This window comes from Ips typographus, linkage group LG2, assembly GCF_016097725.1.
Source record: "Ips typographus isolate SLU linkage group LG2, UJ_Ityp_2.0, whole genome shotgun sequence".
Taxonomy (NCBI): Eukaryota; Metazoa; Arthropoda; class Insecta; order Coleoptera; family Curculionidae; genus Ips; species Ips typographus.
The window spans coordinates 13,620,895-13,644,488 of NC_138423.1; the positions used below are offsets into that span (position 1 = coordinate 13,620,895).

Consider the following 23,594-nt stretch of genomic DNA (forward strand, 5'->3'; position numbering starts at 1 on the left):
TTGTCAGAGGTAGGTGTCAACCAGCGTTGCCAGATCATAGAATTATGTTAGAGTTGCCAAAGTTATCAATTTTTTTAGAAAATTATGTTTGTACTTTGTGTGTGTTTTGTTTGGGAAATATATGGTGTTTTTAAGGCACTGGTAAAATAAATAAATAGCACAATGCCTAGAAACATGTAACACTTTTTTGTAACAACAAGAATTACTTTAATTTGATGAATATTGTCTCTATATTCAGGTTAGCATACTTTTCTCCAAGGATTTCAATATTAATGCTAATTTAACACTTTTCTAAGGAAAATTATATTACAATTTGTTAATTATGTTGGCAACATTTCTTTCAACTCTTTACTCTTAAGGGTTCAATGCAGTGTTGCCAGTTTTACATACATAGCCATTCAATGTACCAATTTAAAACATTCTTGAAATAGTGTTAATAGTTTTCTAGATTCTTTTAATATAAATTTGGGTGGATGGCCCTCTCGCTGGGTGAATGTGGTGGGGGTGAATACAAAAGTAAATAATCAAAAAAATGTACTTTAATATCTTACAAATTTAAAACACATTTATTACAACATTTTGAGTTTATAAAAAATAAAAATTCAATACATTTCAATAGACAAAAATGATGTTATTTACTACAATATACCATTGCAGCAATACACCAAACAAACATCTTCTAGTTAATTATGAGCAGTAATATCTTCACATAGGGCAGATAGGGCATTGCATTCATCATTCTTGCGGTTTAGTTCACTTTGCTGTGCAGTAGTTTTAATAGTTAATCGTCTAATCACCGATTCCATTGTTGCAATTTCTTTCACCAACTGTTCATTTTCTTCAATGGTTTCTTTGCAGGGTCTTAAGTAGACAGGAAATACATTTATAAAGCATAAAGTTCAATCAGTTAATTTATGTCTTACCTGCTATCTTTCAGCTGCTTTTCCAAACTAGCATATTTAGTAGAAAGTGATGCTAATTGTGCCTCAGATGATTGTAAGTGTGTCATCAACTGGTCTTCTCTTGATTGACATTCCATGATATGAGTTTTTGCAAGATCATGTTTTCTAAAATATGCAACAAGTCATATTTATAAAAGTGGCAAAAAAATTTGACTTACTTCACTAATTCCAAATATTCACACTGCTTAGCAGTTACTTTTGCTTGTTTTTCTTCAAAATCTTTAGTGATAAGTTGTTTCTGTTTGGAGAATTTTTCACAGTTATCTCTAATGGCAATGTCCAACTTACATAAAATCTTCCTAAAAAAAAATAATCAAAAGTTGGTTAGGTACAATAAAACTGAGAAACCTACTTGTATTCTTTTCTGCAGTTTTCTTGGGCTGATAGATCTTGCAAGGCTGTTTTAATACAATTTTCTTTGGCAATTTTCTCATGTTTACATTTAGCTATTTGTAAAGTAAGTTTACTTATAGTATCTTCTAAATGTTGTATTTCATTTACATCAGAGTCTAAATCTTCTTTTAAGTTCTGTTGAGGGTTTAGATTCTAAAAAAAAATAATTAAGGTTTTTAGACAAGGCAGACTCTTGTCTCAGATGAACGGAAAAATGTGTCTATAATGTAATTTCCCACTAGTGGATTTTGCTTGAATGTGAATGTAAAAACATAAAGGATTCCTTACCTCTTTATTCACAACTTCTGACATTTCAAAGGTGTTTTCTAATGTAATTTTAATTTATGAGTATAATAAGCTGAATGCAAAAGCCAAGGCTTAGTGAATATAATAAAAAACTGCTAAAAAATTTAAAAATTACAATGAATTAAGTTTACTTTTCAAAGAAATTACAAGAAATAGGAAATAACCTGGAAATAACGGCAAGTTTTTGAACAGTGACAGCTGCTGACAGAATTGACAGTACGTTCTTATGTATTATTATAATTGGCTTATCACGTGACCAATGCATTTATAACCATCAGAGACATATCAACCACTTGATTAATGCAGTTCATTTACTAGCCAAATAACGCCAAAAGAATTTGATGCCGAAAATGCCGTAGACAAACAGCTAGACGTTTTCTATGCGTTTGTAATTTCGGATCTTAACGCGTTATGATGAAAAAGTCACGTGGCCTCCCTGTTATTATGTTATTATGATGTCATGTGATTTTTAGACTACAATGCTCTTGGATCCGAAATTTGGTTAAAAATTTTAGAATGCTAGCCAGGACCCCGCGACTGACCAGTGACAACTGACTAACAAGTCAACACGTTGATGCCAAATCTACTGAATTTAGTTTTGGGGTCAATAAATTTACCATCCCTTTTCAATAAAAATTAGTCTTGAAAATGGCTAATTGGTATTATTTCTAATATTCCAATTATCTAAGAATAAAAGAAAGGCACATTTTACATTTCACATTCGTGTCATCGTCTCTCTTTCAATTGAATAACATTTTCCTTTTTCCCAATTAAGTTAAAATTAAAAATAAATAGATAATAATCTACAGAGTGATTCAATGTGTTAATTGGTTGCCCTAAAAATCGCATTTTAACTTTTTTGTATAGTATCAAATTAAAATAAAATATCAAATAACTATTAACCATCTTATTTCAGACTGACAATTTACAGTTATTTGGACAGTTACAAGAAAATTCAATATATTAGTACTTTTAAAACTGTTCTCTTTTTAACCCTGTATATTTAATGAAAATGACAAATAACCAGAAATAACTGAATTATGTCCATTTCAAGTTTTAAAAATTATGAACAGTTACTTGGTAACGCAACATGGCAACACTGGAATGGAACTAAACCTCAAATCTGTATTCTAACCCTAACCTCTTTTGTTTATGTTTTATAGTGTTTTTTTTAAATTTTCAACATTTTAAAATTAGATTTAAAGTAGTTTTTGTTTCTAATTTCTGGTTTATCTTGTTTTTTTTTTGTTTGCAATATACCACTAAGAATTTGTGTCCGTCTGTAAACCAACGTTGTTGTTTTGTCAAGTCAATAATTGATCAGGAAAATAAGTTCTTGTTTTCATCAAAACAGTTAAAAGGGTATCAAGTAATTTAACCTTTATTACAAACAGATTTCTTTAACAAATAAATTTATCAGTATTTAGTGTTGCAACGACCCCCCTCATAGTTTGTAAAATCGTACCTACAGTCCACATTTATAATTTACTGCTAGTTAAACTCTAAACATGGCATCAGCAGGTGGAAATATTGGTAAGAAAATATGGTCTTAATTTGATTGTCCTGCATCAGGTTTTAATTTTAAAATAATTTCTAGCATTATTGTCTGTCTCGGACAAGCGGGGTTTATTGGAATTGGGCAAACAATTGCATAGTTTAGGCTTTAAACTTGTGGCTAGTGGAGGCACTGCCAAGTCGTTACGTGAAGCTGGTCTGCAGGTTAGAGATGTCTCAGAAATCTCAAAAGCTCCTGAGATTTTGGGAGGCAGAGTGAAAACTTTACATCCTGCAGTTCATGGAGGTATTTTAGCAAGGTAACATACTGATTTTAATAGTATTCTGTATGAAAATTGTCAATTATTATTTAGGAATTTTTCTCTAAGGTGCAATACTTATCAGCATAGTGTAACATGTTATTTTTGCTAAAACTAAAACTTTATTTAGTATAGAAATGTTTTTTTGGTGTAGATTAATTCCTTCTGATCAAGAGGATCTGAAAAAGCAGAATATTGAGATGATTCGCATTGTGGTGTGTAATTTATATCCATTTGTTCATACTGTATCAAAACCTGATGTTACAGTACCTGAGGCAGTCGAAAATATTGACATTGGTAAGTGTTTTTAAAGCCAAAATGTTTGAGAAACCTGAGAAAGTATTATATTTCAGGTGGTGTGACTTTACTTAGAGCTGCTGCTAAGAACCATGATAGAGTCACTGTTATTTGTGACCCAGCAGATTATGAGAGAGTTGTAAATGAAATTAAAACAAATACTAACAAAGATACAACCCTTGAAACCAGGTAAGCTTGTGCAAATTCAAATCATAGTGTTAATAGTGTAATGCTACAAATTTTAGGCAAAATCTTGCCCTAAAGGCATTTGGCCATACTTCAGAATATGACTTGGCTATTACAGACTATTTTAGGAAACAATATACCGCTAACACTTCTCAAATAACTTTGAGGTAATTTTTTACTGGTTTAATGTTTAATTCAAGTAATTTATGTATGAAAATTTGATTAGGTATGGCATGAATCCCCACCAGAAACCTGCGCAAATTTTCACCACACTTCCAAGACTGCCTTTAACTGTAATTAATGGTTCTCCAGGCTTTATTAATCTTTGTGATGCCTTGAATGGATGGCAGCTTGTTAAGGAGCTTAAAGCAGCTTTAGGTAAACAAATGACTAGAGTTAAAGCTGTAAAATATATGAAAAAGGGGAGGGGTAAACCGCTGAGTACAATTTTGTACACTAATTCCTAATATGCCAATAATATCCACTAATTCTTTGTAATGCCCAGTAATTCCTAATAACTAACCTAACCAAACTAAACCCACTAATTTTCTGAATTACCAGGACTGGAGAGTCTAAAAAAACCTTTCTTAATAAGAAAATATGCATGCAACGATTTAACCGGAAGTAGATATCAACTGCTGTTTAGTTTAGTAGAATATACAATGGGACACCTTGTATATTCTGATTCTCTGTTCAAAATTAAGGTAAGTTTGGATTAGGTCACTTATTTGAAAAATGGATTCATTAAATTGATATGTTAAACCACCCTGTAATTGTCAAAATAATCAAGTTATTGAAGGTTAAAGTAGTAGCTGTCAAAACTGTTTTTATTTTCAAACAACTCGTTTATTTGCTATACTTTGTATAGACTTTTATATGTCAATGGATAGAAAATACAGTGCGTTTTTTTTAACGCGCAACATAGGATTTTACGTGTTAAATTTTTAAGCCCATGTTAGACCATTTTATTTTGGAACTGCAAGTCTATAACTTGACAGGTGTGTCTTTAGTACCCTGAAGCTTAAGCAAGTCTACCAATTTGGTCTAAAAAGTGATGAAAAACTGGAAAAAAATCCTTTTTTTCGAAAAGGTTTTATCGTTTCATACTCCCTGTATGCATTGTTGTTTCTTGTTGTTTTTGATACTGGCAGGGCAGGTAGCAGGTAAAGTGACATATTTTGACTGCATCAGGCCCCGACATCTTTTGAACGTCAAAAGGGCATTTTATGATTGTTTGGAATACTGTTTGGCTTCAAACGGAGGTCACTTTGAACAATTCACTTATAAAAATACTTCTTTTGTTCTTAACTTTCTTGATATAAAGTTAATGATCACCCTGTTTTACTTTCTACGCCAAATTTTACCTGCTACCTGCCGTGCCAGTATCAAAAACAACAAAGAACAACAATGCATACAGGGAGTATGAAACGATAAAACCTTTTCGAAAAAAGATGATTTTTTGCAAGATTTTTAACACTTTTTAGGCCGAATTGGTAAACTTACTTAAGCTTCAGGGTACGAAACAGCCACCCGTCAAGTTTTATACTTGTAGTTCCAAAATAACATGGTCTAACATGGGCTTAAAAATTTAACACGTGAAATCCTATGTTGCGCGTTAAAAAAAACGCACTGTATAATGAGCTTTCCAAAAATATGGCCGCCTGTGTTCATAGGGTGCTTCGTTTGGTCGCCAGAGGGCTCTAAAGCTAATTAAACGTTTTTCTTGACTGTAACCACTCTAACTTTTTTGAGGTTTTTTTTTTAATTGGTCAGGTACGGCCCTGATATTTGGCACAAACCTAGCACAGTGAGTGTCAAATTTGGAGCAAACTGTAGAAATAAATTCATTAAAGTCGATTTTCGCTTGCACTAAGTGGCCAACATAACGCAAAACCCATTAGAATAGTGGTAGAGTTTCAGGCAAATTTGACCCTTACGAAAATTGTCATTTGCAAAATCGGTTTTTCAAAAAATTTCTATGCATTACATCGTAGTAGACCTAGTAGCTCATGTAACCGTGTTTTCCTAATTTTCCAGTGTCAAATTAGCCCTAACCAGTCAAAAATTGTTTCTGGAGCACCCTGTTTGTAAACCGTAAATAACACGCGTACTTCTAACACTTTCTATATACTTTTATATGTCGATGGACAGCCAATGAAATGAGCTTTCCATTGACGTAGGAAAGTCGGTTGGTTAGTGGTACCGTGTAGCCACTAGAGGGCGTCAACTTTGACCAATTTTGTTTTGGTATATCCTTTTGTTTAATATTCAAAAACCCGCTTAATTGCACTATTTTTGCTAGAGTTTTATACGTCAATGGAGATCTAATGGAATGACCTTTCTAAAAAGTTCCAACATGTATTAATAGGTTAGACAGTTTGGCCGCTAGGGAGCGTCAAAGTTGACTATTTTTTTATGACATTTTTTGTGCATCCTTTTGTTCAATCTCTAATAACTATTTTATTTGCACCATTTTTAGTGTTTTATACGTCAATGGACAGCCAATGCTATGAGCTTTCTAAGTTAGGGGTACGGTTTTGTCGCTAGAAAACGTGAAAATTTTTAAAAGTAAAATTACAAAATTCATAATTTTTTATTATATTCCAACGGAATTCATTGAAATTTCCAAACTTTATTTATGTTTAAATTTTAATGGTAGATAAAAAAATTTACATTTGTCACTGTCACTAGCCCTGAGTCCAACTGGGACGATTTGATTTCAGTAACCGTTTTTGAGATATTTGGATATAAAAAATAAATTTTGTTTGGGAGAGAGAGTGAAGAATATAAAAATAACATTAGAAAAGTAAAGTAACATTAGAAGTAAATGCAATCACCCTAATTTGACAAATAACTTATCATTGAAAAATTCTATTTCTTAATAAGTAAACATACCCACTAGCCTGGAGGTCTTAATAGTGCAGAAACTTTAACAGTTTCAATGAAAGTAATGGATGGATTTACATCTGTTTGTCAGTTGCGCCCTTTTTTATTTCTCTAATTTGATTAATTACATATGAAAAGCGGTTCTGCAAAGTGTTTTGTATTTTTGACAAGGCATAACCAATCCACTAGCAATTGAAATTTAAACGCAAACCAAGGGTGCAAAAATGATGTGACGTCACGGGGCATGTTTCAGTTCGACCGTGTTTAGCTACTTGTTGAATTCTCTGACAATTTTTAGGACGATTTTAATAGTATATTTAGAAGCTTCTGTCTCTTTTAAACAAAGAAACCCGTCTAATAAAGAAAGAAAAAACTTTGGTAAATAAAGATTTATTAGGACTTGTAAAGGTCTCTGACTATTTTGAGGACGTTTTTGATAGTATTTGTCAATTATAAACGATTTTTCTAAGAGTTAGGACACTTGTAGAGGCTTATGTCTCTTTTAAACGATTTTTTGAACCTTAGGACGCTTGTAGAGTCATCTCACCATTTTTAGGAGGTTTTCGATAGTGTTTGGCAGCTTCTGGCCATTATAAACGATTTTTTGGGAGTTTTAGAACGCTTGTAGTGTTCTCTGATCATTTTTAGGAGGTTTTCGGTAGTATTTAGAGGTTTTGTGGTTATTTTAAACGATTTTTCTAAAGTTTAGGATAGTTCTAAACCCTCTGACCATTTTAAGCAATTTTTAGGAGGGTTACGATAGTATTTAGAGGTTTTTTGCACATTTTATACAATTTTTAGTAGAGTCTCCTGACAATTTTTAGATTGTCATGCTAAAAAATACTTGAACACCTCTAGATATCTGAAGATCAGTAAAGCTACTTAACTTATGATTGATTTACTTGGAAAATCTACAATATTTTAAAATACGGCATTCTTTGTCTCGTCTTGAATTAGTAAAGATCAACAAAAGCCATTTTAAACGGTTTTACCGCTAAACAATTATTGGATTGAACTTTTTACAAATTCTTCATCAACCATTTTGGAGACACTTTAAGAAGTTGTAAACTTTTTTTTTAAACAAGAGAATGTATTCGATACATTACAACAATGATTCAAGTATAAAACATAGGTTACAATGCCTGCAAGTTTTGATAGTGAATTAAAAGTATTAAAATCGGACCGGTCGCAAATTCGCTGAGTAGGCATTCTACGCGACCGGACGTGACTCGTGACGTAAGAGCCGTTTTTGCGTGACGTCATTTTTACGTAGAAGGCGATGACTTTAGTTCTTTTTTTAATACTAAATTTTTTTTTTTTATTAGCACATTTCTATACGATCAATGCGCTAATGTTCAGAAAAGTTCCAATCAGAAGTAAATTTGGTGCAAAAGCCCTAGTGGCGTTGTTTATATGATGACTTTCTAGAATAGTGCCTAAGTCTAATTGACTTTGTTTACATACTGTAGTAAGACTTTCCATTAGAATTTTGAAACATATTATTTATAAAAACTATTAATTTAATTGAACTTTTAACACTTTGAATGTCCGAAATGATCCACTTTCGATCTAAGAAGGAAATATGTGTTGTTTTAATGCTCAAGAGTTTGCGGTAGCACATTTTAGTAGTAGTAAGGTTTGGTAAAACTAGTTTCACAGTTTTGTGAATTGGTTGTTTTATTTTAAGGTATTCCTGCTGCGACAAGTTTTAAACATGTATCACCTGCTGGAGCTGCTGTGGGTATTCCATTAAGTTCAGATGAGGTAAGTGTGTGTTTTCAGATTAAACTTAACTAAAACTTTGATATTGTTGAAATAGTATCATAACTCATTAAAAAGAAAAAGCAAATCAAATCGAAATTTATCTTTGGTTAATAATTATCTTTTCTGAACCTTGCTGGGGGTTATTTAAAATAATCAGTTTGTGACGTAATTTGTTATTGGCGTATGAATATAAATAATTGAAGAAACAAACAGATTAGGTCCATTTCCTCGAGGTAACTACAGCAAGTAGTAAGTAAAGGTTTATGACGTAATGGTTAGAAGCCTCATGTTTTGTTTATTGTTTTCTTGTGTTGTTTTTGAAATACATCTATCGAGTTCAGTTATGCTTGCGAGATTGTGCATTAAAAAATAACTGAGAAAATACACCAATGCTGTAATGAACAAAATTGCCAGTCTTGTAGGAGGTTTTTTGAAAAGTGCTTTCACCTCCACCTTTCTTGTGTCCCTATTTGACGACCAGCATATCCGAATGCCCGAATTCCACAAACAGTGGATAAAATTATACCTAGAAGCTGATTTTTGTACCATTTGCGTCATTTTGGCAATTCCAGACGTAATCGCGATTGCTAACTACACTTGGAAGTTGGTTTCCCGCTGTAGTTACCAGTAACGTCACCGAAAATAAGCACGGTTAGCGTTTCTGTTAGGCCTACCATACACGTTCAGTTTGGTCACAAGGTCTGGACTGAGAGAAGAACTGACAGTGTGTGGCGATTCCTTGAGGCGGATCGTCGCCTTGAGACAGAACTGTACATGTATGTTGAATCCCGCAGTCTGAGACATCTGCTTTTCCCCATCCATCATATTTTCAACCCTCGCACATCTGGCATCCATGGTTCTTGTCACCCTTTTAGTTATTTTGTTCTTATGAGTCCTTCAGTGCTTTTGCTAATGCCAAGCAAATCTCTGGCATAATTTGTTCCAAAGATTCAGGGGAAATTCTAGTTGTAAACTTCAAATCTTCCAGTGTCCTGTCTGTAGCCAAGTATCGCAATGTTAACTTTTCGTGAGGCGTTATAGCTTGCCTCATGTTATGTGTTACGTTATAGCTTGCGTTATGTCTTGCAATAAAAGGTGTAAGTTTTAACTGAAGTTTGGTTAGTAAATTAAAATGAGTACATTTTTTCTTTTCAAGCCATGACTTTGCCCAAATGCTTCTCTTGCGCTTTTTCCTGTTCGCTAGAACACACATCTCACTTGCCTCAAGATCCTCAATAGTTGACATGTCGAGCACAAAACGTACTCCTTGGAACTGAGCTACCGCGTGTCTGATATTGTTACTGTTGTAGTGTTTTTTATGTCATTAGATAGGAAATTTAATGAAGATCCCAAAAATGTGCAAAAAACAGTAATTTTCTAACTTCAAGTGGGCATTATAGGCGATTTTGTTCTTGACTGTCGAATTGTGTTTCTGGCAGATCAAATTTTGATCACTTTTCTCCCTGACTTTACATGATTTTGTAGTGTTTTTTATGTCGTTGGATAGGAAATTTTATGGGGATTCCAAAAATGTGCTTAAAACAGTCATTTTCTTACTTCAAGTGGGCTTTACAGGCGATTTTAATGCCTTGAGGCCGGGATGGAATGTGTATGGTAGGCCTTACGCGGTATGTTTGGTTACATCGAGGAAGTAAACCTAATTATGGTAGATAGTTCATTCATTCAGGTTAAGAGAAAATGTCTATATAATATAATATATAAAATATGTGACTAATCAATTTCCTACTTTGGTTTGATTATGGAATAATTGACATAGTAATTAATAATCTTCAGGCTAGATTATGCATGGTAGATGATCTGCTTGAAGCAATAACTCCAATAGCTTCAGCTTACGCTAGAGCGCGAGGATCTGATCGTATGTCTTCCTTCGGGGATTTCATAGCTCTCTCAGATATTTGCGACGAAGTGACCGCTAAAATTATCTCCAGAGAAGTGTCCGACGGTATTATAGCTCCCGGATACACTCCGGAAGCACTCACTCTCTTGTCTAAGAAGAAAAACGGTGGATATTGCGTATTACAAGTATATACACTAATGCACTCCTACCTGAAATGTTAGTTTCACTGTTGTGTTGTTAAATAGATCGATGCCAACTACGAACCTGATTCAATAGAGCGGCGTGTTTTGTTTGGTTTGACTTTAGAGCAGAAACGTAACAACGCAGTGATAGATTCCAGTCTTTTTTCGAATATTGCTACCCAGAATAAGGATTTACCGGAAAGTGCTGTGCGCGACCTGATTGTCGCCACTATTGCTTTGAAATATACTCAAAGTAATTCGGTGTGTTACGCGAAAAACGGTCAAACTATTGGAATTGGAGCTGGACAGCAGTCGAGGATTCATTGCACTAGGTACAGTTATACTAAAGTTTCATAATAGTTTGTATTTAACAAACTGTTTTAAACATTGCATAGGTTGGCTGGGGAAAAAGCTGATAACTGGTGGTTAAGACGACATCCAAAAGTATTAGCCATGAACTTCAAGAAAGGAGTGAAACGTGCAGAAATCTCGAATGCTATTGACAACTACGTCAATGGAACTGTCGGTAAGAGCAAATTGATATGCATCATTTAATTCGGAATATTTTGACATTTGTTATAGGAAAAGACATGGATCAAGCCACATTTAACTCGATGTTTGAAGAAGTTCCTCCTGCTTTATCGGAACAAGACAAGCGCACTTGGTTGAATCAAATGTCCGGCGTGGCGCTGGCGTCTGATGCATTTTTCCCGTTCAGAGATAATATTGACCGGGCAAGATTGGTAAGAAACTCTCTCCATAATAGTAGTTTATTATTGTAATAATTCCAAAAGTAACATTTAGCCAAAAGGATTGACTGTCATATGGTTTTAAACAAAGGTATGCATGTAATTTTTGTAACAACCATATTTGTCCACCATTGATTGAGTGAATATTATCATGATTGATTTTTAAATTATTTACTTTTCAAGTCAAATGGCAAAACATGCAAATTGTCTATTTGATCAAATTATCAATTACATTTTCAGATTTGTAAGGCAAATTTGGTCAATCTATCAACTTTTTCAGATAATTTTTATGTTCCAAATGTCAAAACACGAACAATACCTTATTAATCAAGTTTTCAAGTCACCAGCTTGAAACAAGAAAATAACTTATTATTTTTAGATCAAGTTTCAAGGAATGAAAATGGACTTGGCTGGAAAAAGTTTGCCAAGTTTGTTTTTGTTTTTTATGAATTTTTCTTTTGCAAGTTAATTATCAAAAATTTGATGTAAATTTCCAGTTCACAAGTCAATTTTCGTCATTTTGATGTCAATTTCAAGTTTTTAAATTAATTATTAAAATTCAAGTACAGAATTTAAAAAAAATTATATAATTAATAAATATAAAATTACAATATTTCTCAAGTTAGCTTTCATGAATTTATGTCAATATCAGATTTCAGGATGGTTCAGTAAAAAGCGTTTGCTACGTGCAAAAGTTTATTGATCCCCTTTGTGAACCGGTTTCGGCCCTATAAGGGCATACGCTTTTTTTTTAACCACCCTGTGTTCTTCACCGTGCACACTTGTCATTACCCGCTAATATCAGATTTGTTGTTCAATTTTCACGATATTTATGTCAATTTCTAGTTTTCAGCTCAATTATCTAGTTTCAAACACAAAAATTTGTTTAAAATATTTGTAAAATTGCCCGGTCAAAATCCATATATCAAGTTTTCAAGAAGATCAAGTTTTTCAAGAATTTAACGTCATTTGCAATTATTAAGTCAATTATCAAGAATTTTAAGCAAATTTTCAGTTCACAGGTATTGAATTAGTTTGTTCGTTTTTATTATCAGAAAAATTTGCAATAATTATACTTATTGTGATATTAATTAACTCGGTTACCCATCAAAAAGCCGAGAAAAATTTTAAAACGAGACTAAAATGTATGGTTTCTCAAATATCTGCAAAAGAAATTGAAATGTCTCAAATTTTAAAACCGTAAATCTTCATTAGCCGACACACGGTAGTAGCTTTAATGGTATTCAGCTACCAAAAGTCATGTAAAAGCAACAAATTATGTTTAGATTTTAGTTTTTCTATGGAACTTTTTAGAAAACTGTCCTATTAATTTAAAAGTAGGCACTATAAACAAAATAGGAGAAAACGTGGTTTATCTCGCATTTAACTAAAATTTGTTTCATTCTTGTCGAGTTCGTGTATCAAATTTTTTGTCATAATGTTTGACAGGCAATAATCACAATACTTGTTTACAATATGTCTGTTCGTAGAACAAATCTCCAACTAATAATCAGAGGAATATGTCCAGCTATTGGCCATTACTCTTCAAATGTCAATGTCACGTGGGCTTTCAACCAATAAAAGTCAGCAATTAGACTAAATGATAAATATAGACAAACAATGGCAATGGAACTGAAAATTAATTTAAGTAAGTAGCGTGAGATGGCACCACTAAACGCCGTTTTAATGCGGCGTTGTCTAGTTGACAAATCACATTTTTTGTTTTGTTTCTAGGCAAAAAATAACATATTTTGTGTGTGTTTTCTTTAATTATTGTGTTTCACTTCCTAGTATTTTTAGTTTAGTTATTTGTTATTAGTTTATTTTTAATATTCATCAAGGGGGGTTATTTTATACTTAATACATTATGAATTCCATGTTTAATCTTAAAACAGTCACGTGACCATTTGTACCTTAAAATGAGTCACGAAATTTAGAGTTTCAAACTAAGAAACGGTCACGTAATCTTTAAAATTAAATTTAATTATTGAAACTAGTCACGTGACCCGTCAAATAATATTTTGTCATTTACAGTCACGTGATCTTCAGGGTTCCGTTTTGGCATTAAATAAAAGTCACGTGACCTCTAAAAATTAAATTTGAGTATTTAAAATCGTCATATGCGACTTTATGAACTGTAAAAAGAGTCACGTGATTCTTCAAATAATATTTTTAACATCTAAAACAGTCACGTTACCTTTAGGATTCTGGTTTGATTTAAACCGAAAAACGAGCATGTAATCCTTTAAATAACATTTTGACACTCAAATCTGTCATGTGACATTATAAAATCCATTTTTAATCTTAAAAGAGTCACGTGACCTTTAGGATCCGTTAAGTTAAAAAAGAGTCACGTGAACTAAAAAATTAAATTTGAGTTTGAAAATCGTCACGTGACCATTTGCACATTAAAAGGAGTCCTGTAATTTAAAAAATCTCAGTTCAAACTGAAAAACGGCCACGTGACCTTCAGGATTTCGGTTTGACATTAAAAAAGAGTCACATGACTTTTAAAAAAAAATTTGATTATTTAAAATCGTTATGCGACTTTATAAACTGTAAAAAAAGTCACGTGACCTTTAAAAATATATTTACGTTATAAGGCGTCAGGTGACTCTTCAAATAATACTTTGACATCTAAAACAGTCAACCAAAACATACCTTTAGGATTTCGTTTTGACGTTAAAGTAACTGAAAATTGTCACGTGACCATTTGCACTGTAAAGAGGGTGATGTGTCTAAAAATATCAGTTTAAACTGAAAAACGATTACGTGATCCTTCAAATGACATTTAAAACTGTCATGTGGCATTATAAATTCCATTTTTAATCTTAAAAGAGTCACGTGACCTTTAGGATCTGTTTTGACGTTAAAAAAATCACGCGATTTGAAAAAAAAATAGTCTAAACATAAAAACTGTCACGTGATTTAGTGTATCAGTTTAAAACTAAAAAACGGTCACGTGACCTTCAGGATTCTGTTTTGACGTTAAAAAAAAAGTCTTGTGACTTTTAAAATAAATAGAATCTTTATTATCGATACCCCAAAGCAGAAATTCTTATCTTGTTTAGTTTTCAAAATACGAGTAATTTAACTCAAATTTATTTGAAAAAATCAAGCTTTCTTCGGCAGTTCAGATGGGATAGCAAAAGAAAGCGGATTATAGAAAATACTGCAAAAGTTGGCAACTATGTCTGCAATGAGGAGCTGTATTAGCGCCATCTATTAGAGTTTACCTACAACTGAAGCGGCCGAAACATTAGGAAGCCTTTGAAGCGTAAAGGGCTTCTTTTTTGGGTGCCACTTTAATTACATTGCGCTGGTTGTCTGTACTTATCATTTAGTCTATGCCTCTACGAACAGCTATTAATTAACGAATTTAATTGTTTTTTTGTTTCTAGAGTGGCGTTTCGTATGTGGGCAGTCCATCCGGATCACGCAACGACGATGAAGTAATCAAAGCTTGTAACGACCACAATATCGTCTTAGCTCTTACGAACTTGAGGCTCTTCCATCATTGATTATTACTTATGCAAAACAGGCGGGGGAACAATTTATTTTTATGTTATTATATTTGAATAAAAAAATTAATGCAAAAAAAACAACCATTTTTTCACTTCAAACACAAATATGTATTTCTATTAATTTCAAATTCCATAAATTATTACAGTCTAAACAGAAAATTGTATTGCAACGATTCGATAATAAATTAAAACCACACATTTGTACCTCACTTTCTATTAGAAGCTAAATTTTATATTAACATGGATTGCCCCCAATTAAACGGGTCCAACCATAAATCGGTTTTTCGTTACAAATGCAGAAATATGATGGATTAAAGTGTTAAAAAAATAATAGAAATTGTTTAAATAAGATGTAGTCATCACTTCACGGAAGTAAACTTTATGCATAAACGGAAAATCAAAGCAAATAGGCTGACGTCACAAATATTTTAAAAGTTTGTAAACGTAAACCACAAAAAAAATACAGGTGTGGTAAATCCAAAACCGACCATTGGAAAACCGTGTAACTGACAGAGAAACGTAGATAATTGCATGCGCGGGACAAAGACAGAAAACGAAAAAAATATCAAGGCCATATTTTCAGCGCGCTGTTGCCAAAATCCACCCCGTCGACAAAATTAATTAATTGATATTTTTTTCGTTTTCTGTCTTTGTCCCGCGCATGCAATTATCTACGTTTCTCTGTCAGTTACACGGTTTTCCTATGGTCGGTTTTGGATTTACCAAACCTGTATATTAAATGAAAGTTGAATTGACACTTGTTTGTGTTGGTGACAATGAATTGCTATACAGGGTGGGAACTTTAAAGTGACCCATCATTGGGACATTGGAAACGGCAATAGTTACAGGTTTCGTAAGATGGAGAAAAAGTTGCGCCATAAGTTGACATGCATTATGTCATTTTCCTGAAGAACACTTCCTAAGGAAGTCATTGGCCGCATTGACGTCTCAATGACGTAATTTGGCAGTTGGTCAAATTGTGGTTTTGCTAAATTACGTCATCGTGACGTCAAAAATGCTCACTTCATGGAGCTTGAAAACGAATGCGGCCAATGACTTCAGTTTAAAAAATCGTTTTTTTGCTACAACTGTCAGACCGTTTGACCAATTTTGGAACAAGCAATTATGAAATGAGTACTCGTTTATATGATGTGAATGACATTCTTCAATATAGGGGGATAGTCTTTATTTTCTACGCTCACTGGATATTATTCAAAATTGACAAAAATGTCTACTTGGGTTATTGTAGTTTTTACTTTAAAATGGTTCAAATCTGGTCATCTGTGAGGTTTACGAGTTAATTTGATCTAGTGGTCTAAAACGAAAATAAACCGAAATTATGGACAATAAATTTTGAACAATAAAATACGTTTTAGGCAATCGTTTCGTCGTATATTGGTCACATAGGAATCAAAAATTATATTTTATTAAGACCAATAAGAGTTTAGCATTTTCAACCAATTACAAGAGTTTCATGTATTCGTGTCGTCAGATCACGGACGCATGGGACTTTAGCTTTAGCTACGTTATGTCAAAGAATGAGCCAAAAAATACCATACATTTTTGGTATTTGACACTTTGTTCTAATGTCAACAGTTAGTGACATATTTACAAAAAAAGAAAATAAAAGGTTTTAGTAATTTGGTAATAATTTGATAACCCCCCTGTAGATATCTTGGATTTTAAGACACAGTCTTAACAGACATGCCGCGTTTTTTCTTCATTTAACGAACCCTGTAACTATTGCCATTCCCAAGATCCCAGTGATGGGTCACCTTGAAAGTTCCCACCCTGTATACTCCTATAATGAGTCCGTTGTCATTTTAATTTAGTTTGGTTTTCCGTGTACAAGCTGTGATTGTCTAAATTAATAACCTGAACTTCTCCAGGTTTCTCTCCAATTTGACCTACTAGATATCAACAAAAGTTACAAGTAACTTAAAAAAAAATGACGCAATAACAAAACAGTTAATATACAAAACCCTTGTATAAAAAAAAAGTAAATAAATCCATCATGCGCAATTAAAAAAAAAACGGGCAGTAACATTCCTTTATAAAGAAAAAAATCCCAAAACTACTACCTTATTTTCGCCAATAAGGTAGGAAATTAATTCATATTCACACAACACTCACAACAACTCAAACAGTGCATTTAATGCTTCGACTATTATATCCGAGCTACGTTTCACGTTGTAACGTAATATTTAAATAATATATAATTTATTTACATGCTTGTATAAAGATTCGTATATTAATATGATTTAATATAAGGGAGAAATAAATAAAAATTACCGTATGCCGGTATAGAGACTGAGTACGCTGCGCGTTTCTTTCTGTGATCGCGCTTTACTGAACACGTTCCAGAAACGCAACGTTTCGTCACCGGCACCTGTCACTATGGCTTCGCCGTCCGGACTCAGGGCTAAATATAATACTCGGTACGAGTGTCCGGTTAGTTTGGCAACCTGCGTCAGACTTGGATATTTCCAGACTAGAATTTGATTTTGCGAGTAGCCGTGCGTCGATACTAATTCGGAACTGTGTTTCGACCACGCTAAATTACAAACTTGTGAACCTGCAACAACAATAAAAATGAATATTTGGAAAGTGTTCAGTTTTTAGTTTGTGATTGGTCAAGAAGAAACAGAGTTGCGTTTTTTGACCTATCACAAAGTGCAAACCGTTTACAAACTTGCTACAAAAGCCAATCTCAAAACATGTTCAGTAGGTATTGGCGTTTCAAGAGATGATGGTCCCCTGGTGATCAGTTGTGAAAACAGTTTCGGGCATTCCAGCTGCCATTTCTCCGTTTGTTTACATTGATGTTGGTTAGGAATTTAGCACTGGTTTCATAAATATGAAGTGACAGTGTCATATTATTTATAATGTTAGGTTAGGAACGGGTTGCCCGATTTTAGTTCAAATGGCGCTGCGATCTTAACTTGAAACGCCAATAGACATAAAAGTGTTTGCTATAAATTTCTTCTAACCACCATAAGTAATCTTTATTTACGAGGAAAACGGCTATCGACCTACAATGGTCTTTCTGCCAATGTTACAGAAATAAATGTATTTACATAAATATTTACATGTTAAGAAAAAAAATGTACAAAAAAAAGGGTTAAATTTAATAAAATCTTATGCTTGAAAGTGTTCTAGCAAGGATTGAGCAGGAAAATGGAATCGGGATTGTCTTGTATGTCGCGTTATACAGAGTGGGTTTAATATTATCCAGTTATATCTGTTGTCTTTCCATTTTGCTTGAATTTGTAGTAGTCTTTCGCTAATTTGTGTCATTTCCGTGCGTTCATAGAGAAGTTGTTAGGAACAACTTGAAGGGTTGTGTAATGGGTTTTCAAGGTGTCTAATTTTTGTGATTAGTCTTAATGCAATTTGTTCCGATGTTGAGTTTGCCATTAGTATGTTTCCATACTCTAGAAGAGTCTTTCTACTGCTTTTTTAGTAGTTTTATCATGTGTAACGAGTGCCGTGTCGTCCGCGTACTGTAAAATATAAGCTGTATCGTTTATGTGTTTTTTATTTTGAAATCGGTGGTTGTATATATCATGGCAGTAGATATTATATAAGAAAGGCAAAAGTGGTGAACCTTGTGGAAGCCCTTGTTCAGGACAAAATGTGAATGAAAAGGTATTGTCTATGCGTACCTCTAATTGTCTGTTGTTAAGTAGGTTTTTAATAATGTGAAGTAGATATTTTGGTGTCTTAAGCTCATGTAATTTGTACAATAGTCCTTTATGCCAGACACTGTCAAACGCTTTGTTGATATCCATAAATAAGCATGCTGATTTTTTGTTATCTAAGTGTGTAGTTTGTAATTTGTTAATATGAAAAGTGGATGTATGGTCGAATGTTTTGGTTTAAAACCAAATTGGTATGATGGTATATGCTCACCGATCAATTGTTGCAGTCTGTTTTTAATAACATGTTCGAAAATTTTACTTAGTACCGGAAGTAGAGTAATAGGTCTGTAGTTTTGTACTACTACTGTAGTGTTGTCTAGTCCATTTTTTGGTATAGGTATTATTAAACCGTTTTTCCACGAGTCGGGTAGAGTGCTGTTTATGATGCAGTTGTTCATCTGTGTTAGTATTAGTTGGTGAGTTTAGAGTCTTGCTTTTGATGTTGTCTTTTCCCTATCTGAAATATTTAAAAGACAATATCAAATATTATAAACTTAAAGGATCTCGATAATTTCATGATGTTGACTTTTAACAGTAATCTCAACCAATTTTAGACCATTAGCAAAAAGTTCAGTTAAATCTGGACAGTTTTCGTGATTTACATGTTTGATAACCACGTCAACCATTTTTAGGCAGTAGGCAACACGGTTAATTAAATTTAGAGGATTTTGAACATTATTTAACATAATTTAGACGTTTGATAACAAGTTGAACTAATTTCAGACAGTAGCCAACATGTCAAATCACCTCACAAACTGCTTACATAGCAGCATTTTTGAAAATTTGTTAATTACTTGCTACATTTACAATCACTTTCAAGTTCACTTCAAATTTGACAGTTCTCTATTTACCATTTAAAATGACGTTAAAAATCTGTAAAATTTTAGGTTAGACCACCGCCCTCTGTACAAGAAAGCCAAGAAGGTGCATGCCAAAAATTCCAATATGGCCGAAATATGGGATTGACAGTTTGCATTTGTTTGTATTGTGGAAATTGAGTTTTTGGATGATTAAATTAATTTTTAAGGTTTAAAGTCAACACTTGGGATTACTTGCCAAAGTAATTGTTGTTTATATGTTTATTGTTCTAGTGAAAGTGTAGTTTGTGTTCATTTTATTGTGTTATCACTATTGTTATTGTTCCTTCATTGTTCTATAATTTGTTGTTGGTTTTTTAACTTAAATTCTATTGCCTCTACAATATGCCGTCACACTTGTTGTTTGCCAAATTGTAAAAGCAATTTGGAGAAAGGCCCAAAAGTGTCCTTTCCTTTCCAAAAGACCCTGCTCGAACCCAACAGTGGTTGAAAGCTTTGAACTGGAATGATTTTACTCCAACACAATACTCAGTGGTAAGTACCATATGCTTTCTCATTCAGTAAACTTATTGCCTCTTACATACATAAGTGAGTTAAATTTTGAGGCCGCCTGCATTTTGAGAGCAACAAAGGTTTACTCTGAAGAAACAGGACAGCTTTTAGAAGTTCTATTGGCACATTTACATTTTAAAAGAAAGGTCTTGGTAATAATATAAAACCCATTTACCAGTTTTGCTTACCTAGATTCAAGGATTTCCAAATTTTCTTTGATTGAGCAGTTTTTACATTAGTTTGTTGTACTTTCCAAGACAAAGGGTTCTAACCAAACTTGCTTTGGCTGGACTTTATTGGATATAAAAAGCCATATCTATACATATCTGGATCAGGAATGAAGCGTTCTTTGATTTTTCACTCACAACTTCTAATCAACTACACGAAAAAATAAAAAAAAACATATTTTCTACTGCATCTCCATAGGTTTGTGTACAAAAAAAAATCCGATAACGCCGCCATTAAAAGTTGCATTCTAGGCTTTCTTGTAAAGAAGGCGGTGGTTAGACAGATGTAAATACTCTCTGTTCTGTGACTTCTGACTGTTGCGTCACATCCCTTATCTCGCTTTATTAGACAAAGATCGAATAAAAACGGGTGTCAGTTTGACGGTTTAATCAATGTCATCGTATTTTGATATTGTACCGTCGTACTCCTTAATGACACACTTCTTGTTCAACACTGTATATTGTTTACAAACAATAAACTGACACTGACACTTAACCTCGATATCTGACAACTTCGACTTCACTACAACCATCAACTCAACAACTAACTAACCAGGCCTGGTTCAGCTGCTTATATAGGCTTCCATGGTTTCTAGAAAGTTCCCAAATATTCATGAAATTGACTTTCTCCCTCACACTCATTAAGCTATAACATAAATCTCTCTCTATATAAGCAACGGAGCCAGGATTTTCTAGAACACAGACAAAAGAATGTAGAACGTAAACAAAGCAACGTAACATACAGGGGTAACAACAAATAACTAAAGAAATCCTAACTAATAATTAAAAGTTCGCTTCGCAACACTGCCCCCCTCCTAGAGTTGATCGTCCCGATCATCAACTTCACCAGCTTTGGGTGGTCGGTAAGGTGCAAGTCGATCCAGGTGAACTATTTTCATTTTCGCCCGATGTCCTCGCTGTATTCTGTAGACGACGTCGTTCAGACGCTTTATAACGTCGTAGGGTCCCTCCCATGACCTCTGAAGCTTCGGTGACTTTCCTTTCTTTCGAGCAGGATTGTATAACCAGACCTGATCACCGGCTTGGAATCCGCTGCTGTTGGCCCTTTTGTCATATCTTGTCTTTAGTCGGTCGCTTGCAAATTTCAACTTCTGCCGGACTTCCTCATGGATCACGTGCAAGCGTTGCGCCAATTTTTCTGAATAGCTATCACAAGAGGCTGGGGGTTCTTCCGGTCGTCCAAAAAGAAGATCCATTGGCAAACGAAGCTCCCTTCCAAAGACAACACTAGCTGGTGTTTTGCCAGTGGAATCATGTACTGCCGATCGATAAGCCATCAGGAACAACGGAATGTGCTGATCCCAATCTGTCTGATTGTTATCGACGACTGTCCTTAGGTAGTTGTCTAGTGTCCGGTTGAAACGTTCCACCATTCCGTCTGACTGTGGGTGTAATGGAGTAGTTCTGGTTTTCTTAATTCCCAATCGGTCACACACTTCCGTGAATACTGCCGATTCGAAATTACGCCCTTGATCCGAATGCAGCTCCCTCGGTACTCCAAATCTGCAGAAGAAGTTGTCAACCAGAACTTCTGCTACAGTAGCGGCTTCCTGGTTTGGTATTGCGTACACTTCTGGCCATTTACTGAAGTAGTCCATTGCGACCAAGATATAGCGATTTCCGGAATTAGTTTTGGGAAAAGGTCCAGCTACATCAACGGCAATCCTCTCAAACGGAGCTCCGACATTATACTGCTTCATACATCCTCGGCTTCGAGTTTTGGGACCCTTGCTACTGAAACAGTCTGCGCAACGCCGACACCAATCTTCTACATTTGAGCGGCTTTGTAGCCAATAGAACCTTTCCCTAACTTTATTTAACGTTTTGTTGATGCCAAAGTGCCCTCCGCCAATTCCATTATGGGCTTCTTTCAGTACGTCACTAACTCGGTTTCTTGGCAAAACTACCTGTAGTCGTTCTTCTTTCCCATCCGGACTTTCCCATTTTCTTTTTAGTAAATCTCCATCAATAATAAGGGACTCCCATAATGCCCAATATCCCTTTAATGTTGGAGACTTAGCGGAAATCTCCTCCCAATTTGGCCTTTCTCCACGCTCTTTCCAGTTAATTATCTGTCCTAAATCGGGGTCTTCTCGTTGATCGGCAGCCAAGTTTTCCCGATCCCATGCGATGTCATTTTTCAGAGCGATCCTTCGACAAGGCTTTCCAAATTCGGCTATCTCCAGGCGTTTACAGTGATTGCAACCTTCCACACAAGGTCTTCGTGACACTGCGTCCGCGTTTCCGTGCAAACGTCCCTTTCTGTGTTCAATCTGGAAGTCATATTCTTGAAGTCTTTGCATTCTTCTAGGTTTGCGGCACTGTGATTGAATGTGTCACTTTTCTCCACAGTTCCAGCATTCCAATGACCGAGTAAACGTGGTGGTTTGAGCGTTTCGGTTGTTCTGACTTCTTCTATTTAACGCTCCCATTAGTTCTTTTCGAAATGTCTCCAGCTGACGATTCAAGTCTGACTGAGTGATTGTGTGATCTGAATTGGAATATCGGTTTCTCGGTTCCGGTGTAAGGCTTCTGACTTGACGCACTCGGGTATGTCCTCGTGATACTTGCTTGACCGCCTCAAACTCCAAAGCGTAGGCAAGAGCATCATGCAATGTTTGGCATCTCGCTAATCGTATTGCTTGCTCTGTGTCACAATCTTTAAGTCCTCGTACAAAAGCCCGTACTGCCATTCGCTCTCTAATGTCGTGAGAGGCCGTTGGATAGACCAGACAAACTAATCGAGCAATGTCGGCTTCATACTGTTGAAGTGTTTCCGTGCTTCTTTGGGTCCTACTAGACAACTGAGCTTCGTATACTTGTTCTAGGTGCTTATTTCCAAATCTCATCTCCAAATGTTGGATTAAGTCGTCGTAGTTTTTGTACTGGCTCTCGTCCAAAGTCTGCAAAACCTCCAGTGCTTCTTCTCGAAGTGACAAAACCAAGGCAGTGGCTTTGTCACTTGATGTCCAATTGTTGGCCTCTGCGGCAGCCTCAAACTGTTTTTTGTAAACCTGCCATGAGGTCTTACCGTCAAAAACTGGTGGCTTAATATTTGAGCAGACACTAGAACTGGCGACTACGGTTGGCTTTGAAGACTTTTCCTGTAGTTTGTCAAATTCCTCTCGCAAGGTCTGAACGGTCTCCTCCATACCGCTTATCCTCTCATTTACCTTTTCTTCCAAAATTTCCATCCTGTTGTCCATTTCTCCTTTTATTTCATTTATTACTCGGTCTAGTTTTTCATCTTGTCGTTGAAACTGGTCTTTAATTTGGTCTTGGCTTGCTTTGAACTGCTCTTGACTTATTTGGCTTGCTTTCATTTCTTCGAACTTTTGGTCTTGGCTCGCTTTC

General features: G+C 34.6%; 3 protein-coding genes and 1 long non-coding RNA gene across 4 annotated transcripts in view; 2 read left to right on the forward strand and 2 right to left on the reverse strand.

The window, feature by feature from the left end:
- Nucleotides 1-524: 524 nt before the first annotated feature.
- LOC145740626 (uncharacterized) lies at nucleotides 525-1,886 on the reverse strand. Its single transcript, XM_081996242.1, has 5 exons — nucleotides 1,644-1,886; nucleotides 1,315-1,508; nucleotides 1,121-1,261; nucleotides 924-1,067; nucleotides 525-861 (listed from the first exon to the last, which is right to left on the reverse strand). Exons 1-5 carry the CDS (start codon nucleotides 1,665-1,667, stop codon nucleotides 684-686), a joined length of 681 nt encoding a protein of 226 aa, XP_081852368.1. The 5' UTR covers nucleotides 1,668-1,886; the 3' UTR covers nucleotides 525-683.
- Nucleotides 1,887-2,837: 951 nt separating this feature from the next.
- On the forward strand, nucleotides 2,838-15,002 carry LOC145740611 (bifunctional purine biosynthesis protein ATIC). Its single transcript, XM_081996213.1, has 13 exons — nucleotides 2,838-3,023; nucleotides 3,082-3,194; nucleotides 3,259-3,475; nucleotides 3,630-3,772; nucleotides 3,829-3,961; nucleotides 4,018-4,125; nucleotides 4,185-4,336; nucleotides 8,532-8,608; nucleotides 10,403-10,651; nucleotides 10,712-10,980; nucleotides 11,044-11,174; nucleotides 11,231-11,391; nucleotides 14,799-15,002. The coding sequence occupies exons 2-13, from the start codon at nucleotides 3,170-3,172 to the stop codon at nucleotides 14,916-14,918; spliced, it is 1,785 nt and encodes a 594-aa protein (XP_081852339.1). The 5' UTR covers nucleotides 2,838-3,023; nucleotides 3,082-3,169; the 3' UTR covers nucleotides 14,919-15,002.
- LOC145740641 (uncharacterized) lies at nucleotides 11,398-14,319 on the forward strand. The gene is made up of 2 exons (XR_014181491.1): nucleotides 11,398-12,542; nucleotides 12,646-14,319. It is a non-coding gene; the product is annotated as an uncharacterized LOC145740641 (long non-coding RNA).
- Nucleotides 15,003-15,508: 506 nt separating the features above from the next.
- The window catches only part of fzr (fizzy and cell division cycle 20 related), a 38,801-nt gene continuing 30,715 nt past the window's right edge, over nucleotides 15,509-23,594 (reverse strand). The window contains exon 7 of the mRNA XM_081996218.1: nucleotides 15,509-17,496. Within this exon, the coding sequence (XP_081852344.1) occupies nucleotides 17,210-17,496 (287 nt within the window). The 3' untranslated portion in view covers nucleotides 15,509-17,209. The remainder of the gene's footprint in view (nucleotides 17,497-23,594) is intronic.

Coding starts and splice junctions, on each gene's coding strand:
- LOC145740626 (XM_081996242.1), bottom strand. CDS start 1,667: ATGTCAGAAGTTGTGAATAAAGAG. Junction 1,068..1,120: donor GAATATTTGGAATTAGTGAA/GTAAGTCAAATT, acceptor TGCATATTTTAG/AAAACATGATCTTGCAAAAA. Junction 862..923: donor AAGCAGCTGAAAGATAGCAG/GTAAGACATAAA, acceptor TGTCTACTTAAG/ACCCTGCAAAGAAACCATTG.
- LOC145740611 (XM_081996213.1), top strand. CDS start 3,170: ATGGCATCAGCAGGTGGAAATATTG. Junction 3,195..3,258: donor ATCAGCAGGTGGAAATATTG/GTAAGAAAATAT, acceptor AATAATTTCTAG/CATTATTGTCTGTCTCGGAC. Junction 10,981..11,043: donor TCGAGGATTCATTGCACTAG/GTACAGTTATAC, acceptor AACATTGCATAG/GTTGGCTGGGGAAAAAGCTG.